Here is a 12,982-nt window from a genome sequence, read left to right as displayed (position 1 = left end):
CTGTTTGACTGTTTCTGTTTAATTCTCTCTGCACACAAATGTAATAGATGTTTTCCAGTCCAGCAGTAATCATCCTGACATCTGGCCTCTTCTCTTCCCCCATCAGTCCAGCACTAATCCACTGTGGTGTCCACGGACACATGGTCTGTACTGAGCCTCGGATTCTACTGGTGATTGTCTCTCTGACTGTCAGACGGTAAAACTCCTTTGTTTGAGATCAACCAGAAAGAGAAGAGGACACGAGGACGACGACAAATCACTTTCTGATGGTGCAGGTTACATTCAGAACAGAAAAGAACAGGTTTGTGTCACATGTGGTAAAACATTCAGCTTTTAGATGAACTGCACATATTCAAACTACTGAACATAATATATAATATAATATAATATAATATAATATAATATAATATAATATAATATAATATAATATATATATATATATATATATATATATATATATATATATTATATTGATTTTAAACATCTCAGTTTCTGTTTCTCAAACGCAGCCCCAGAGTTTCAATCTAAAACAGAACCAGCAGCATTTATGAACGTCTCAGTTTTAGTGGCTGTGTCGTGTGAACAGAGTTTCTTTGTGTTTCTATCGAAGACGAGGGGACGTGACTCTAATGATCCTGTTGAAGATGTCGACAGACGGCTACAAGGAGCTGTTCCACTCATGTCCACCAGGCGGTGGTAATCCAAAAAAAAAAACACCAACAAAATAAAATGCTGAAGTACTCGACCAATCAGGCATCCTCAGAGCTGCAAGCCCCGCCCCAAAGGTTCCTGTACCCTCCCCTGAGCCGGGACCTTTTTTATTAAGACCCTGAGGATGAAACACCAGGTTCCAGAAAACGTTCTGAGTCTCTGGAGAAAATGAAATTTACATAAAAAGTCTCTTTCTTATCTCTTTTACAATTAAAACTTTAAAAAGTCTTCACATGAGGACGTTAAAGACGGCAGCCATCTTGAACTGAAGCCGCTCTCAGGATGGTGGACTCTGGGTTTGAGTCTGTGACTCGGTGTCCCAGTTCTTTCCACGGTGACTCTTCCTGTTCCTCTCAGCCATGACCACGGCCGCCACCACGCTGACCAGCACCGTGACCGTGATGACGAGCACGGTGGCGGTTTCTGCGATGCAGAGCCGACTGTCCACCCAGGCCAGCGAGGCCCCGGTCAGCTGCGGCGGCTCCTGGCACGTCACGTTCTTGTAGTCGTCGATGTGGAGGTGGCGAACGTACAGGATCTTACTGAAGACGCGATGAAGCTCGCAGTCGCAGCTCCACGGGTTCCCTGAGTAAATGTGAAGCAAAGTCAAGATTTTATTGATTCTGTGTTAACTAAAATATCAATTCTACAAGTTTCAAACGATTCTACATGTTGCCCATCAACTCCGGAGACATGATATAATATTTCATATATAATATATATATATATATATATTATATATATATATATCATGTGCGATTAAAAAAATATTTATTAATGTTCTTTCATTTTCAAGAAAAACTCCTGATCTTTGGTCACCATGGTCCTGACTGTGAAACTGTACTGTGTCATGTTCCCCAGAGGATGAACCCTGACGACGTTCATCAGTGTTTAAATCTTCCCAGCGGGACAGTGGACAGTGGACAGTGTCTGTGGACTTAGAACCAGAGGGACACACCTGACAGCTGGATGTGTGTCGCTGTCGTGTGCAGGCTGAGGAAGGTTTTGAACTTGAGGTGTTGCAGGTTGTTTCCCTCCAGATCCAGAACTGTCAAACTGTAGAGAGGAGCCAGAGCGTCGCTGTCGATCTGAGAGATGTTGTTGTTGCTCAGCTGGAGCACCTGCAGACAGACAGGTCATCAGACAGACAGACAGACAGACAGACAGACAGGTCATCAGACAGACAGACAGACAGACAGACAGACAGACAGGTCATCAGACAGACAGACAGACAGACAGACAGGTCATCAGACAGACAGGTCATCAGACAGACAGACAGACAGACAGGTCATCAGACAGACAGGTTTCTCCAGATGTGCACCTCCAGTCCAGGCAGCATGTCCAGGCTCCCGTGCTGCAGGACGCTCAGTCTGTTGTTGTGCAGGTGGAGCTGTCTGAGCCTGGACAGACCTCTGAACACACCAGGACCCACAGACACCAGCTGGTTGTAGCTCAGGTCCAGTTTCTCCAGGTTGTCCAGATACTCTAGGCTGCGGGGGGGGGGGGGGGGGGGGGGGGTTAGTTATTGTTAGTTATTGTTGTGATTAAAGTGTTCTTTAAAATGTTCTTTACATTATGATAATAATAATTATGATATTCTCTTCTAGTCTGTCATCATTACTATAATTACTAAAGCTCCTGTAGCAGATTTGACGATCACACACTTCAACCGGTCTTTATAAACAGTCCAGCTTCAGACTAGAGGAAACCTACTGAACATGTGGAAACTGAAACACAGAAAGAAAGAAACGAAGAAATGTAGAAATACTGAAATTAATTTAGACAAAATCAGGATTTTTCCTTGTAACCTGAATTTATTTATTTATAATTTCAGACAGACAGTTGAAGACAGACAGGTGAAGACAGACAGGTGAAGACAGACAGGTGAAGACGGGTGAAGACAGACAGGTGAAGACAGACAGATGAAGACAGGTGAAGACAGACAGGTGAAGACGGGTGAAGACAGACAGTTGAAGACAGACAGGTGAAGACAGACAGGTGAAGACAGACAGTTGAAGACAGACAAGTGAAGACAGGTGAAGACGGGTGAAGACAGACAGGTGAAGACAGACAGTTGAAGACAGACAGGTGAAGACGGGTGAAGACAGACAGGTGAAGACAGACAGGTGAAGACAGACGGGTGAAGACAGACAGGTGAAGACAGGTGAAGACAGACAGGTGAAGACAGACCTGTTTCCAGATAAGGAAGGTAAGTTGTTGTGAGCCAGTCGAAGTTCTCTGAGAGCAGACAGACCGGTGGAGAAGTCGATGGGAAGAAACGTCAACTGGTTCCAACTGAGATCCAACTTCTCCACGAAGGACAAAGAGAAAAACGCCTGAAGAAAGAATCATCATGAAAATCATGGAGAGAAACGTCTCTGAAGACGACTGTTGTCAAAACATTAAGTCTCGGACAGATGTCCTGTGTTTTCAGTCCAATGTCTTCAGAGACTTGATCACTTCTCTGTGGACACAGGAACATTTACTCATCATTATTTACACAGATTTCACTGTAAATTAAATTAAATTAAAAACCACTGGATGAAAATAACGATGAGATGAAGATAATCCCTCTCTCCCTCTCTCTCCCCCTTCCTCTCTCCCTCTCTCCCTCTCTCCCTCCCTCCCTCCCTCCATGTCTACCTGTGGTTGTATGACTTGGATCTGACTGTTGCTCATCACCAGGACTCTCAGCGACCACAGTCCAGTAAAAACCCGAGAGCCGATCTCAGTCAGGTTGTTTCCTCCCAGCTCCAGCAGCCAGGTTCCGTGTGGGAGGCCCCGGGGAACGTGTTCGAATCCACGTGCACGACAGTCCACCAGGTCGGCGTGCTCGTAACAAACGCACGGGGGCGGACAGGAGCGTGAACCCCTGACTGAGTGAAAGGCTGAAAGGAGGAAGAGGAGCGCCGGGAGGAGGAGACGCATATTTCTCTGAGGGCGGCTCGGTCACTGGAGCTCGACGTCGCTCGGTGGTTTGATTCTGCTGTCGTCACTCGAAACTGGAAATTTAAAAAAGCAAAGTTTTGAGTTTCTCATTTAACTTATAGTGGATCCTATAAATGTTTAAAGCTGCAGTCATTATTTCTAGATATCACTGGTGACCACTTGGGGGCAGTGGAACAACCTCAATAATAAACATCGACCAGTCAGTGTGAGGAAGAAACACGTAATTACAGAACAGGTCACACACTCCTCCATGTTAGTGGATGAGACTCAAACAAAGCTTTAAGTGTCATCTATGTTCCCCATGTGGTGAATCTAGAATCTCTCAGGAAGCACAAACGTACTTTCTACAATCAAATCTCTACGTTTAATTCTTTTATATATTTTACATTTGCTCTGCCCTCATTCAAATCTAATCACATCATCACAGGTGGAGAAGAAAACAGCTGCTTGATTTTTCCAAGACGACATTTTCTAATAATCATTTCTACTCTAAAAACAGTGGAGAGGAAATAAAGCGTCTGTCAAACAGCTGACTCGCCTCTGCTGTCGACGAGGAATCCAAACATCTCCATCCTGGATCTTCAACTTCGACACGTCCGCTGACTCCACTGCTCCACACAGACAGAGAGAGAGAGAGAGATGATGGAGGGAGAGAGAGATGATGGAGAGAGAGAGAGATGATGGAGACTGGTGCCGTCAGCTGTGCTCATTAATCCTCTAATCCACTGAAATCACTGAACGTGTCCTCGTCATGTTTTTGTTTCTGTGCCACAGATTTAAATGTTACGTAAAGTCTGTTCACGAGTTTGAGTTCGCAGACAAACACAAAGAGTCTCATGGGACATTCACACAATCACATGTGAAGTAACTTACGACAAAGTTCATGCATCGCAACAAACACAACAATAAGAAAAGAAATCCGTTTTAGTAAAGAGTCAAAATACGACACAAGAAATAATAATTAAAATAAATGTCTCCAACAATATTATATAAAGATTACAGGTGCATTGAATAGACTCTGATCTTACAGCAGTTTGAAAACCATTTTATTCACAAGTACCTTTAACTAAACTATTATACAAGGTCATACCATCATATTCTACTTTAATTATATATTTGAACACGATTCTATTTGTTTATTTGTTTATTTTTCTCCTTCAACTCATTTTAAAACAGATTTGTTCTCTTATTTCTTTTCCTTCTGTTATTCTGCTGGTTTTTTTAGGTTGGATTTGTTTTGATGTGCAGCACTTTGCAGCCTGAACGTGTGAAATCTGCCTTGTGAATAAAACTCTCTCCTTTTTCTCCATTTGAATTTTTCCACAACTTGTAAATATACAGAGATTTCAGAAAATATCCAGCTGAAGTTATATGAACAGTCATGATTATAAATTAGTATTATTTATTTAATTATCATTAATTAGGTGAAAAATGATACGTAACATAAATATAAAGGAGAGAAAATAAAATAAAAAGGTGGAGACAGACTCATTTTAACAGGTTTGTTGTTAAATGTTTAACATGTTAACAGTGTAAGATTAATAATCAGTGTTTTCAACATTTGATTTGAAACAGAAGATGAATTAAAGCAGCTGTAAAATAATCTGCGTCTTTTTCTTTGTAATATTTCACGTTTTAACTTTTTATCATGAATTCGCAGCAGCGATGTGACGTCACGAGAGACGTGCCGCTGCGTCGTGACGTCAAACACCCGAAGGCGGAAGTTGAGCATGTTGTGCACAAATGTGAGAACATGTGGAAGATAAGAGAGAAAGAAGAGAAACAGAAGAAGAGAAACAGAAGAAGAGAAACAGAAGAAGAGAGAAAGGAGAGAAACAAGAGAAACGATGATGCCCGAAGACACGTGACGTCCTGCCAACAAGCGAGCAGCTGTTTACAGCAGCTAACAAGCTAACAGCAGCTAAAGGCTAACAGGCTAGCAGCTGTTTACGGCAGCTCACCAGCAGAAGAAGAAGAAAGAAGAAAGAAGAAGAAGAAGAAGAAGAAGGTATGAGCTCCTCTAAAATGACCTTTCATTATAATCAAGTTAAACCTGCGGTTCATTCTTTTATTTCTTATTTTATCTGTGAATGTATTTGATGAGTTTGAGTCACGTGGACACGTGTTGTAGAATAATACTCTTTATAAACATGAAAGTAGAAGAAGTTTTATTCTCCAGGTTTCAGATTCAACACAAACACATTCATCAGAACATCTGATCAAACCAGGGACATTTTATTTATTATTTAAACAGGGGGTGGCTCCTGTTACATGTTTAGCATGTTATATGTTTAACATGCTACATGTTAAACTTGTTATATGTTTAACATGCTACATGTTAAACTTGTTATATGTTTAACATGCTACATGTTAAACATGTTATATATGTTTAACATGCTACATGTTAAACATGTTATATATGTTTAACGTGTTGTTGACATGAAGCTGCTGAACTTTGACCCTGATGCACACGTCACAGGAACCTGTTCTCTTCCACATGTGGGTAAAAAACGCTGTTTATATAAATTTGGTCCAGTTGATATTAAAAACTGTTTGTTTGATTCATTAGAAAAGTAAAAAGCAACATTTCATACAAAGAGATGTTTTGAATGAGTCTGTGTAGTCGGACTTAGTGTAATTGTTTGAAAAGCATCTATTTCTTTAGTGACACTCGTTGTTCTGAATATTTATTATTACTTTCTTGTATGAATGAAATGTCAGCGTGTTGTGTTGTGACTGTGCAGCAGCCATGGCTCAGGCCGGAGCTCACCTGACCTCCACCACCGTCAATGAGCAGCCGTCCATCTTCGAGGTCCTGGCACAGGAGTCTCTGATGGACGCGCTCAAACCTGCACTGAGACACGCCCTCAAGGTGAGTGATGATGAGGGAGAAGGTTTGAGCTTTTACAAAAACACAGAAACAGAACTTCAGAGTACGGATCAAACTGTTTATACAGGTTTAAAGTTTCACTCGTTCACGGATCATGTCGATGAAGCTTCAGCCTCTTTTGTCTGTTTGAGAACAAACATTTAAATTCACTGTTTTGTTTTCATGCTGCAAATAATCAACCGGATGCTCTCGGCCCCTCAGGTCCTGGCCGAGTGCAACCCGTCTCGTTTTGGCGTTCTGTGGCGTCGCTTTGATGAGCTCTACCTGCTGCTGGACCTCCTCCTCCAGAACCACTTCCTGTCTCACTGCAGCGCCTCCTTCTCTGAGAACTTCTACGGCCTGAAACGAGTTCCGGGGGGGCGGGGATTTCCCGTCCGCCTGGGGCTGCACAGGAAGTCTCACTGGCGATCCCTTCTCCTTCTGTGTGTGGTGCCGTACCTGCGCGCCAAGCTGGAGGCGACGCTGGCGAAGCAGAGGGACGAGGAGGACTTCTCTATCCAGCTGGCGAAGTCGAGGTGCCAGAGGCTGTACCGGGCGGCCGTGGCAGCTTACCCGTACGTCAGCTCAGCCTGGCAAGCCTGGGTCTTCTGCCAGCAGCTGCTCTTTGTCTTCGGAGTTTCCAAGACCCATAGTCCTCTGCTGTGGTTAGCCCGGGTGAGACTGGCACGACTCAACGCCCAAGACTTCAGAGACATGGAGCTGCAGGCCGGCCACGCCTCCGACCTGACTGACACGAGGTAGAACTGTGTGTGTGTGTGTGTGTGTGTGTGTGTGTATGTGTGTGTGTGTGTGTGTGTGTGTGCGTGTGCGTAACAAGCATCACAAAAAGTTCAGGTTAAGTTTTTTTTCTTGAATGAGTCTCAGTCTTAAATCCAACAACCCACAATGCATTGCTCTCCTGTTTGCAGCCTGGTGCAGAGGGCGTGGTGGGTGATGTCACAGGCAGCGAGGGGCATGGCCGTCTCCCTCTCCACCTCCCTGTCCCTGGGCGTGTTCTTCCTGCAGTTCCTGGAGTGGTGGTACTCCTCCGACAACCAGAGCACCGTGAAGACGCTCACCTCCCTGCCCGCTCCTCCGCCCCCCCTCCACCTGCAGGAGGAGGCTCCATCGGCCTCGGAGAAGCTCAGTGAAGAAACGCAGCCGGGCTCCGACAGCAGGAACTGTCGTCTTTGCCGAAGACTCTGCACAAACTCCACAGTTCTGTCCACCTCGGGCTTCGTCTTCTGTTACCGCTGCGTCTACATGTACGTGAAAGCAAACCGCCGCTGCCCGGTCACCGGATATCCCACCGAGCTGCAGCACCTGATCAAGATCTACTCACCGGAGAGCTGAACCAGCCGGAGGAGTTTCTGACTTTGACTTTTTAAAAAACACACAACAGTTGATGACGAGTTATTTTGTTTCTCTGTACGTCCTCGAGCTGAACGTTGACGAGCTGAAGGGAGAAGACGAGTGTTTTTTACTTTTGTACTCAACGGACTCTGCACTTTTTGATCATTCTGACATGAGCTGATTTAAACGTGAAGCTACTGAATATTACTAAATATCTAAAATCTATAATAAATCTGTATTAATAAAAAATGTCTTTGAATCACTCCATTAATTTTCATTTTTATGCTGATGAAACCCAATTATACTTATCGATCAAGCCTGATGAAACCAATCAGTTAACTAAACTTCAAGAATGTCTTAAGGATATAAAAAGTTGGGTGACCTACAATTTTCTGATGTTAAATTCAGACAAGACTGAAGTTCTTGTAATTGGACCCAAAAACCTCAGAAACTCTCTTTCTAGAGACGTCGTTACTTTAGACGGGATCACACTGGCCTCCAGCTCCACCGTTAAGAATCTCGGAGTTGTGTTTGATCAGGATCTGTCTTTTAATGTCCATATAAAACACATTTCAAAGACTGCTTTCTTCCACCGACATCGCCAAAATTAGACGCATTGTATTGTATAAAAACTAGTCCACGCATTCGTTTCTTCTACGCTGGACTATTGCAACTCTTTGTTATCAGGCTGCTCCAATAAGTCTCTCAGGACTTTGCAGCTTATTCAGAATGCTGCTGCACGTGTTCTAACACTACAGGAACCAAGATCAGAGATCACATCTCTCCCATTTTGGCGTCTTTACGTTGGCTACCGGTTAAATCCAGAATAGAATTTAAAATGATCCTCCTCACATACAAAGCTCTTCATGGGCAGGCACCATCATATCTCAAAGAGCTCATAGTACCCTACTACCCCTCCAGAACACTGCGCTCTCAGAAAGCTGGGTTCCTTGTGGTTCCCACAGTCTCCAAAAGTAGATTGGGAGCCAGAGCTTTCAGTTCTCGAGCTCCTCTTCCTCTTAGTTATGCTGCTGTAGGATAAGACTCTCTAAACATACATGTTACTAACTAAACTTCTTCCCTGGAGTTTCTGTGCTCTCTCGTCCAGCAGGTTCTCATGGATCGTGGCTGCTCCCTGTATTGGATCGTGGTTCCTGCCATGGCCCTGCCTGACGTCCACTCTTGTTATTACTATTAGTCATAATTCCATGACATTAATATTAACTTGTTTATTATTATTGTAGCATTGTTACACGTTACCACCACTGCTGCTGTGATCATTGTCTTTCATTGTAATCGTACAATATGTTTTCGGCTGCGTTGTTCTGTACACGTGACATCCATTGCACGTCTGTCCGTCCTGGGAGAGGGATCCCTCCTCTGTCTCCCTGAGGTTTCTTCCACCTTCATTTCCTGTTAATAGGTTTTTCTCACTTGAACCGAGGGTCTAAGGACAGAGGGTGTCTCTCCCTGTACAGATTGTAAAGCCCTGAGGCAAAATGTGTTTTGTGAATTTGGGCGATACAAATAAAATTTGATTTGATTTGATTTACACTAAACTAAGCTTTGTTAGCTTCAGCTTCATATTTAGCAAACAGACACGAGGGTGGAATTCATTTGTCTCATCTGACAAAGGCAAGAAAAGAAAAACATTTATTTTACCAGAATATTGAACAACAGCTCTAGAAGTAGTTCCCTGAAGCTGACGTCATGTGAAACACTATGCAGCTGTGACAGCTGTGCAGGGAGAGGGAACAGACACGGTCAGTGAATTGCTTTATTGAGTTTCCAGACAAGTTTAACAACAGGCCCACTTTAAAAAAAACAAACAGAATCAGGATCAACGTCACGACGTTACAGTGAGACTAATAAAAAAGGGCTTCGTCAAAACGTCCACAAACCCTGAAATGAAAGTGTGAAGAGTCACAAGAGTCACTTTCCCTTTTTAAGCTCTTGGAACAATTTATCAACACGAAATGAGGACGAGAGGAAAAAAGGGCTTAAAGTTCGAAAAAGGGACAAATATAATAATCAATAATAGTCACAGTAATAGATTGCTCGAATAGCGTGTATTGCACATGTGTACACATATATGTACTTTTATATACATGTGGGTCAAAGAATTAAACACGTATCGTCGCAACAGGAAAGGATCTGGATTAAACGACAGCACGGACAAAGAAGAGTCAGGAATGTGCTTGTGATCAGTTCCAACAAAAACTGTTCAGTCTGTCACGAGCTGGACGAGAGAGGGGTAACAGAGAGAGAGAGAGAGAGAGAGAGAGCGTCTCCCCTCAGAAACAGAGGGAGGTCAAACAGAGGAGGTGACACCTCCGACCCCCTCAACCAATCACAGCAGGACACTACAGTTACACCACAGTATCAAACATATCAAGAAATATACAGTATGAACGCATGTAGCAAAGAGTGTGTGAGTGTGTGTGTGAGTGAGTGTGTGTGTGTGTGTGTGTGTCTTGTGTCTGTCACACTCTGGACGTCACCGATCACCATGCGTTGTTCTGCTTGAACACTGTCGGTTGTGCGGTTGATGCTCTCAGTGTGTAGCTGTTGTGTTGTTTGTATAATTACAGTTGACTTTAATACTTTTCCAATTATCTTAACAGTCGTAGTTATTACAACAATAATTACTTATGAAATGATCCGTCAATTAAAAACTTGAGGCCTCACAAGATGAAAATCATCCAGAGTATTTAACTTTTCTCCGTCCACTGATTGTAATTTAATTTGTTTGAATGAAAAATCAAAAGAATGATTTTAGGGAGATGTGCAAGTGACACGTGAAGAAGGCACAAATAAATGATTTCATTAAACTGCTGCAGAAACAAACGGAAAACCAACGAAACCATTTGGCATTTTTTGCAGTTTTCCTTCAAGATGAATTTATGTTCGTCTCAAAACATAATCAGACGTTTCTTCTCTTTAAAGCTGCAGTGCAGAACATCTGTCTCCCCCTTCAGGCAGTGACAGTAACTACACAAGCTGTGCCAAACAGAGGAACTTTAACAGATGATTCAGGTCGTGGACGTGTGACAACTACACAACTTTAATATGCAAAGTCTTAAAGTGTAATCTGTTGAACACGCTCAGTGATTTAAATATCTCAGGTACAGGACCCACGCAGAACCACGACCTTTGACCTCAGCATCACCTTTCCTGCTGCCGGCCCGGTTCCACCTGAGGAACTGAGCGACGCTGTTCACCTCCGACAACAACAAAAACAACGACCGCCTCAACAACAGATATTCTCAGCGTCTGTAAAACACACAAAGAAACACACACAGGCGGCGATCCGATGACGTCAGTGCTCAGTTCCTGTCAAACAGTGTGTGTGTGTGTGTGTGTGTGTGTGTGTGTGTATTTATACATACATATATATATATATGTATATAATAGTGTTTGTATTTTGTGTTTAGTATTATTTTTGCTTTTTTATACCAAAAAGTATTTTTTATACATGTATGTATGTACAGATATAGAAAAGTGACCACACTGAGTCTGCTGTGACGTAACCATGGGCAACAGGACGGTATTAACATCAAACAGGTCATTTTACAATTTCAGGTGGGGGGGGAGGGGGGGGTCTGCGGAGACGACCGATAGAGACACTGGAGACGCGGCTGAAGTTCGAGTGATGAGACGTGTTTAAAACATTGAATACTTGAATACTGAGCTGATCCTGAGACACTTTCACCAGATTCCACAAAAAGTCTGATTGAATATTACGGTTTATATAAATATTAATATTCAATGAGGATCTTCAGTGGGTGGTTCTAGTGTGTAGCGATGGCTTCAGAGGCTCCTCCCCCTCAAAACAAATCAGAGTCTGTGGGGAACATCGGGGGTGGGGAACATCGGGGGTGGGGAACATCGGGGGGGTGAATATCATCAGGTGAAAATACAATTCGTAGCAGCTTGAATACATTTCTGAATAATCTCGTGTTTCTCTCTCTCTCTCTGTCGGTTGTTAAATAGTGACGTAAGAACAAATTAAGGCATCGAGATGAAGAAACAAAGACTCATGAATGAAAATGAACCGAGTGTGTGTGTGTGTGTGTGTGTGTGTGTGTGTGTGTGTGTGTGTGTTTTCAGTCTTGATTGGCTGGTTGGTTTGCTGAGGTGCTGCGGTGACGGTGCTGTTTGTGGTTTCTGGATGGTTTGTGGATAAAAGGCACCTAGTTCCTCCTCCTCCTTCGCTCATTTAAAAATCTCTCGTTCCCCCTCGCTCCCTCACTCCCTCGCTCCGTCTCTCTGGTGCAGCGTCAGACACACAAGAAGACAAGTCGTCTGCCTGGAGTCCCACTTTTAGTTGGGATTCAAACTACGGTTCCCCCACAGTCCTCGTCCCGAGTGTGTAAAGACAGAAGAATGGTTGAAGGTGGAGGGGGGAGTTCAGTGGTGCTGTGTGCAGGTCCTGCTGCCCCCCCCCCCCCCCCCCCCAGATCGTCTGCTCCTCCTTGGGCTGATAAACCATCAGAGCAGAGATGTGCCCGCCCTCTCTGGCCTCCGTAATGTTCTCCTCAGCCTATCGGAGTCCTCCTCAACAGCACAATTCCACTGTGCGTGTGTAGCGACACAAACTCCATGGAGGAAGAAGAAAAGGAAGAGGAGGAGGAGGTGCTAGAAGGAGGTGAATGTGGAATTTTCGTGTGCTTCCGCTTTAAGCTCCTCCTACAACACAGGCTCTTCTTCCATTGGCTCCTCCGTGGACCTGTGGGCGGTGCACAGTAAAACATTAAACACACACACACACACACACTCGTCAACACGTGTTAGCATGCTATCGGTCCGCTGCTCACCTGCCGGTTTCCGAGTCGCCAGGAACGGAGCCTGGCTGCTCGACGTCGACACTCAGCGACGCCATGGCGCTGACTGTTTCTGCCTCGTCCTTCTCCGATTGGCCCTGAGCACCAAGGGGGCCGTCCAGTAGCGAGTGGCCACTGGTCTGAGACAAACTCTGAAGACAAGGCCAGTGTTTGTCTGGAGGGACGGAGACACAGGGACAGAGGATCAGGACGTTCAGTAGCTTCTCGTCATCGTGTGTATTTACTGAATCTTTGTGTGTGTGGGCGTCTTACTCTG

The 12,982-nt window shown here is 44.1% G+C and overlaps 3 protein-coding genes across 7 annotated transcripts in view; 1 reads left to right on the top strand and 2 right to left on the bottom strand.

Annotated features, from left to right (window-relative positions):
- Nucleotides 1-448: 448 nt before the first annotated feature.
- LOC109641367 (reticulon-4 receptor-like 2) lies at nucleotides 449-4,357 on the bottom strand. The gene is made up of 6 exons (XM_069525594.1): nucleotides 4,199-4,357; nucleotides 3,355-3,713; nucleotides 2,902-3,047; nucleotides 2,033-2,201; nucleotides 1,670-1,832; nucleotides 449-1,296 (listed from the first exon to the last, which is right to left on the bottom strand). The coding sequence occupies exons 2-6, from the start codon at nucleotides 3,637-3,639 to the stop codon at nucleotides 989-991; spliced, it is 1,071 nt and encodes a 356-aa protein (XP_069381695.1). The 5' UTR covers nucleotides 3,640-3,713; nucleotides 4,199-4,357; the 3' UTR covers nucleotides 449-988.
- A 997-nt stretch (nucleotides 4,358-5,354) lies between these two features.
- Nucleotides 5,355-8,154, top strand: pex12 (peroxisomal biogenesis factor 12). Of its 3 annotated transcripts, none has more exons than XM_020105815.2 (4): nucleotides 5,355-5,668; nucleotides 6,405-6,532; nucleotides 6,752-7,287; nucleotides 7,459-8,153. In XM_020105815.2, exons 2-4 carry the CDS (start codon nucleotides 6,410-6,412, stop codon nucleotides 7,880-7,882), a joined length of 1,083 nt encoding a protein of 360 aa, XP_019961374.2. In that variant the 5' UTR covers nucleotides 5,355-5,668; nucleotides 6,405-6,409; the 3' UTR covers nucleotides 7,883-8,153. The 3 variants fall into 3 exon arrangements, with proteins under 3 accessions (XP_019961374.2, XP_069381694.1, XP_019961376.2); XM_069525593.1 differs by having other exon boundaries at nucleotides 5,360-5,668; nucleotides 6,408-6,532; nucleotides 7,459-8,154; XM_020105817.2 differs by having other exon boundaries at nucleotides 5,360-5,668; nucleotides 6,382-6,532; nucleotides 7,459-8,152.
- Nucleotides 8,155-12,119: 3,965 nt separating this feature from the next.
- The window catches only part of hdac5 (histone deacetylase 5), a 27,645-nt gene continuing 26,782 nt past the window's right edge, over nucleotides 12,120-12,982 (bottom strand). For all 3 annotated transcript variants that reach the window (XM_069525053.1, XM_069525052.1, XM_069525054.1), the window contains 3 exons: nucleotides 12,979-12,982; nucleotides 12,700-12,880; nucleotides 12,120-12,611 (listed from right to left, as the gene is read on the bottom strand). The exon at nucleotides 12,979-12,982 is cut by the window's right edge and continues 78 nt beyond it. In XM_069525053.1, the coding sequence (XP_069381154.1) occupies nucleotides 12,572-12,611; nucleotides 12,700-12,880; nucleotides 12,979-12,982 (225 nt within the window). In that variant the 3' untranslated portion in view covers nucleotides 12,120-12,571. The remainder of the gene's footprint in view (nucleotides 12,612-12,699; nucleotides 12,881-12,978) is intronic.

This window comes from Paralichthys olivaceus, chromosome 5, assembly GCF_024713975.1.
Source record: "Paralichthys olivaceus isolate ysfri-2021 chromosome 5, ASM2471397v2, whole genome shotgun sequence".
NCBI classification, from domain to species: domain Eukaryota; kingdom Metazoa; phylum Chordata; class Actinopteri; order Pleuronectiformes; family Paralichthyidae; genus Paralichthys; species Paralichthys olivaceus.
Note: the sequence above shows the minus strand (reverse complement) of the source record. Positions and strands in the feature narration are given on the sequence as shown.

Excerpts from the sequence above, each read along its gene's own strand:
- LOC109641367 (XM_069525594.1), bottom strand. The coding sequence starts at position 3,639 with ATGCGTCTCCTCCTCCCGGCGCTCCTCTTCCTCCTTTCAGCCTTTCAC. Across the intron at positions 3,048-3,354 it reads TCCAAGTCATACAACCACAG|GCGTTTTTCTCTTTGTCCTT; the intron begins GTAGACATGGAG and ends TTCTTTCTTCAG. Across the intron at positions 1,833-2,032 it reads ACATGCTGCCTGGACTGGAG|GTGCTCCAGCTGAGCAACAA; the intron begins GTGCACATCTGG and ends GTCTGTCTGCAG.
- pex12 (XM_069525593.1), top strand. The coding sequence starts at position 6,410 with ATGGCTCAGGCCGGAGCTCACCTGACCTCCACCACCGTCAATGAGCAG. Across the intron at positions 6,533-6,751 it reads CACTGAGACACGCCCTCAAG|GTCCTGGCCGAGTGCAACCC; the intron begins GTGAGTGATGAT and ends TCGGCCCCTCAG. Across the intron at positions 7,288-7,458 it reads TCCGACCTGACTGACACGAG|CCTGGTGCAGAGGGCGTGGT; the intron begins GTAGAACTGTGT and ends TCCTGTTTGCAG.